Source organism: Doryrhamphus excisus, linkage group LG14 (genome assembly GCF_037039965.1).
Source record: "Doryrhamphus excisus strain RoL-2023G ecotype Guam linkage group LG14, RoL_Dexc_Guam_v1.1, whole genome shotgun sequence".
NCBI lineage: Eukaryota > Metazoa > Chordata > Actinopteri > Syngnathiformes > Syngnathidae > Doryrhamphus > Doryrhamphus excisus.
The window spans coordinates 2471541-2475000 of NC_136370.1; the positions used below are offsets into that span (position 1 = coordinate 2471541).

The window sequence follows — 3460 nt, forward strand, 5'->3', positions numbered from 1 at the left end:
CGTCACGGCCCGGTTCAAAGGGTGCACGCCCTGCCCTCCATCCGCAGCCCGAGCTTGCCCTCCTTATCAGGTGGACGCGCTGCAGGGAGTTGGCCACTCCAGCCTCAGTCCACCTGGGAAAACACCTTCCTTCTTCTTCCTGACAGCCGAGTACCAACAAGCTTTGCCGAGATGCCCAAAACGGTAAGACGCTGATACCGGATTATCGAATCATGAATGGCAATGGAGAAATTATGACTTATTATCAACTTTTGAATATGTTATGTAGCTGAATAGACGTACATTCTACTCTCATTCGGATATGAGCTCCCACTTCGTGTACATTTTATCGAGTTAAGGGACATATCGCCGGTTTTGGTAGGAAAGGCAGTTGCTAACCTTGCTAAAGGAGGCCGACAAAAACACCCAAAGGGAATTTTAATGTCAGGAAAATGTCAATCAGGAATAAAATACTGATACTTGTAATTGTTTCTTATTCAAAATAAGTTGTTGAACTTCATTTTTGCTTTCATGGCGATATTTCAACAGCTGATAGAAGAAAAGCGTCAGCGTGGGCCTTGCCCTGTAGGAGGCCCGGCCCCCGATGTACTCATTAACCAGAATCAGAGTTTGACCGGTGTAAACCGCACACATTCCAGGGCGGGAAATCACTTTGCTTGTGACTTTTGGCTTGAAAATCCATTTTCCAAGCGAGACAGTAGAAAGCCTTTGAAACGGGAACGCTTTCAATGTGCACTTCCTGTATAAACAGACGATCTAAATGTGTACTTAATGGCGTTCCAAGGAGAAAGTCTTACCCAAGAGGTCAAGTTGACGCCTTGAGCTGAAATCATGACTCATGCCGCAGGTATTTCCTGTCTTCTTCTGGAATAAAACGTACCCGGAAGTGGATTTTTGTTGTCTTTATTATGCAATGATTTTTTTTTTTTGGTGGGGTCGTTATGAAAGGTAGGATATCTGAGCGCTTCAGTTTTGTTGCCCAACTTCCAGTGGGTTTATCTTTATGGCGGCCTCGGGGTGTGCGTCGGTGTGACTTCATAAAAAGGATTGTGTAACCAAATCCGGTCTCCAGGCAAACGCAGTCACAAGGAGTTCCTCTTCCTGTTTGTTTGTTTGGAATTGTGAAACCAAAGCAAATGTGAGCTTGTATCACTTTTGAAGTGGGATGGGTCGCTAAATGCTAAGCACATCCAAGCTGATTTAGCCACCTAGCTTAGCGTTAAGGGACTTGGTCCAAAGTCTGATGAGATAGTGAGCAATTATGGTTTATGAACAAACCACTTCCACATTAAGAGGCAATTATTGACAAATGTTTCCCTGACAAAGTTGCTTTTTCCGGAATGTGACGGCTGAATATTTGTTATATTTTTGTGTGGTCATGGTCATGGTCACATGACTTTACGATTTTTCTCCGCAGGTCAATGTTCGCGTCACCACCATGGACGCAGAGCTGGAGTTTTCCTTCCATCCCAACACCACAGGGAAGCAGCTCTTCGACCAGGTCCGCATTTCACTTGTCACTCAATGTTGACCGTGGTGGAAGGGGACACGCTTACGGCTTTTACGGCACGGGGCGGTCCCCACCCCCACCCCTGTGGTACATTTCAGCACTTTCATGTTAGATTATTAATTTGTCATGCGCTGATCTACAACAAACGGAAAGTTGTCAGGGTGCGTTTTTCTTCTTCTGTTGTTTATTGGCGGTTGGCAAGCAGCTTTCGTGTGCATTAGCGCCATCTGTGGAACACAATCTAAACCAGGGGTCTCAAACTCAATTTACTTGGGGGCCACTGGAGCTCGGGTCTGGGTGAGACTGGGCCGCATCAGGTTTTCCAAAAAAAAAAAAACCCAAAAAATGCATTTATTAAAAACAAAAAAATTTTAAAAAACTTTGCTTTGGTTCCGATTTTCTACAAGAAAAGCTCTGATAAAACATTCCACTGTTCTCAAATATCTTACTTTTTATTTTTCTACACAAAATAAGATGAAAAATAAATAAACAAATCAAGAATAAAGAAAATCAATCAATCAGTAATAAATAAATATAATAATAATAATAAAAAGTTAAGAAAGCACATATAGTTGGTGGGTAGACAAATGATTTTTTTCAGATTAAAATGAACAAAGCATTATTAGAGCCCTGTAAACATGACAAAACACGACTATAGTCACATTTATACTCTTTTTATTTACAACATATTGCGCAACTGCAGGGTCTTGAGACACATGCTAACTCGCAAACTAGAGAGCTAGCGACCTAAACGGTAGCCTTCAAGTTATTTCCTTTAAACTTAAATAGCCCAAAACTTACCACTTCCACACGGATAGGGAGGATAACTATTAACAGTTATTTAACCTTTAACATGAACATGAATCAAACGTAATAATTTTTTCTGGGTACATGATACCATACAGCATCCATATCAAACTTTACATTAAACTTTCATATCAAGGCGGGGGCCTCAAACTAGTGTCCTGCGGACCACATTTCCAACAAGTGAAAAAGAACAACTCGGGGAAGTCGGTATCACGTGATGTTGATGTTTACGTTTTACTGGGCATGCCCCATTGACTATTCTGGTTGATTATAGCGACGCATGTAGACAAGAGATTGGAATATTCCTTTCCATGGATACCATTGTTTCCGATTGGCTGGCCACCAGTCCAGGGTGTACCCCGCCTCCCGCCCTAAGTCAGTCCCAATGCGATCCTTTTTATCGTGCTAATATAAGAATTCATTCATTTTTCGAGGGTCGCTGGGGGTGCTGGAGCCTATCCCAGCGGGGTCTACACTGGACTGGTGGCCAGCCAATCACAGGGCACATATAGACAAACAACCATTCACACTCACATTCATACCTATGGACAATTTGGAGTCGCTAATTAACCTAGCATGTTTTTGGAATGTGGGAGGAAACCGGAGACCCCCGTCGAGAACATGTAAACTCCACACAGAGATGGCCGAGGGTGGAATTGAACACGGGTCTCCAAGCTGTGAGGCCTTGCATGCTAACCACTCGACTACCGTGCAGCCACTAATAAAAGAATCGTTCGTAATAAAGTGAGTCTCAAGCGAAGCCGTCATGAGTATTCGCTCACCTTTCAATGTCATTGCTAGCGGTAGCTAACCAGCTACAATAACAATAAATAACTCATCTGAAGTCCGACATGTCTATCTACCTGCCCTGGAAGCGTCCCAATATTTTTGTCTATATAACACATGATGTGTTCAGGTGGCCAGGACCATCGGACTACGTGAGACTTGGTACTTTGGGCTCCAGTTTGTGGATGGGAAAGGTTTCATCACGTGGCTCAACTCCGACAAAAAGGTTCCATGTTCAAGGATAAACATTCCGACCGTGCCGGAAAATCAACCCCTCATAAGCCCCCGTCTTGGTCTCAGGTGATGTCCCAGGACGTGAAGAAGGAGACCCCCTTGCAGTTCAAGCTGAGGGCCAAG

The 3460-nt window shown here is 43.7% G+C and overlaps 1 protein-coding gene across 1 annotated transcript in view; it reads left to right on the forward strand.

Moving 5' to 3' along the window:
- ezra (ezrin a) overlaps nt 1-3460 on the forward strand; it is a 15745-nt gene continuing 12285 nt past the window's right edge. The window contains exons 1-4 of the mRNA XM_058077539.2: nt 1-183; nt 1418-1501; nt 3234-3329; nt 3404-3460. The exon at nt 3404-3460 is cut by the window's right edge and continues 218 nt beyond it. Of these exons, the coding sequence (XP_057933522.2) occupies nt 172-183; nt 1418-1501; nt 3234-3329; nt 3404-3460 (249 nt within the window). The 5' untranslated portion in view covers nt 1-171. The remainder of the gene's footprint in view (nt 184-1417; nt 1502-3233; nt 3330-3403) is intronic.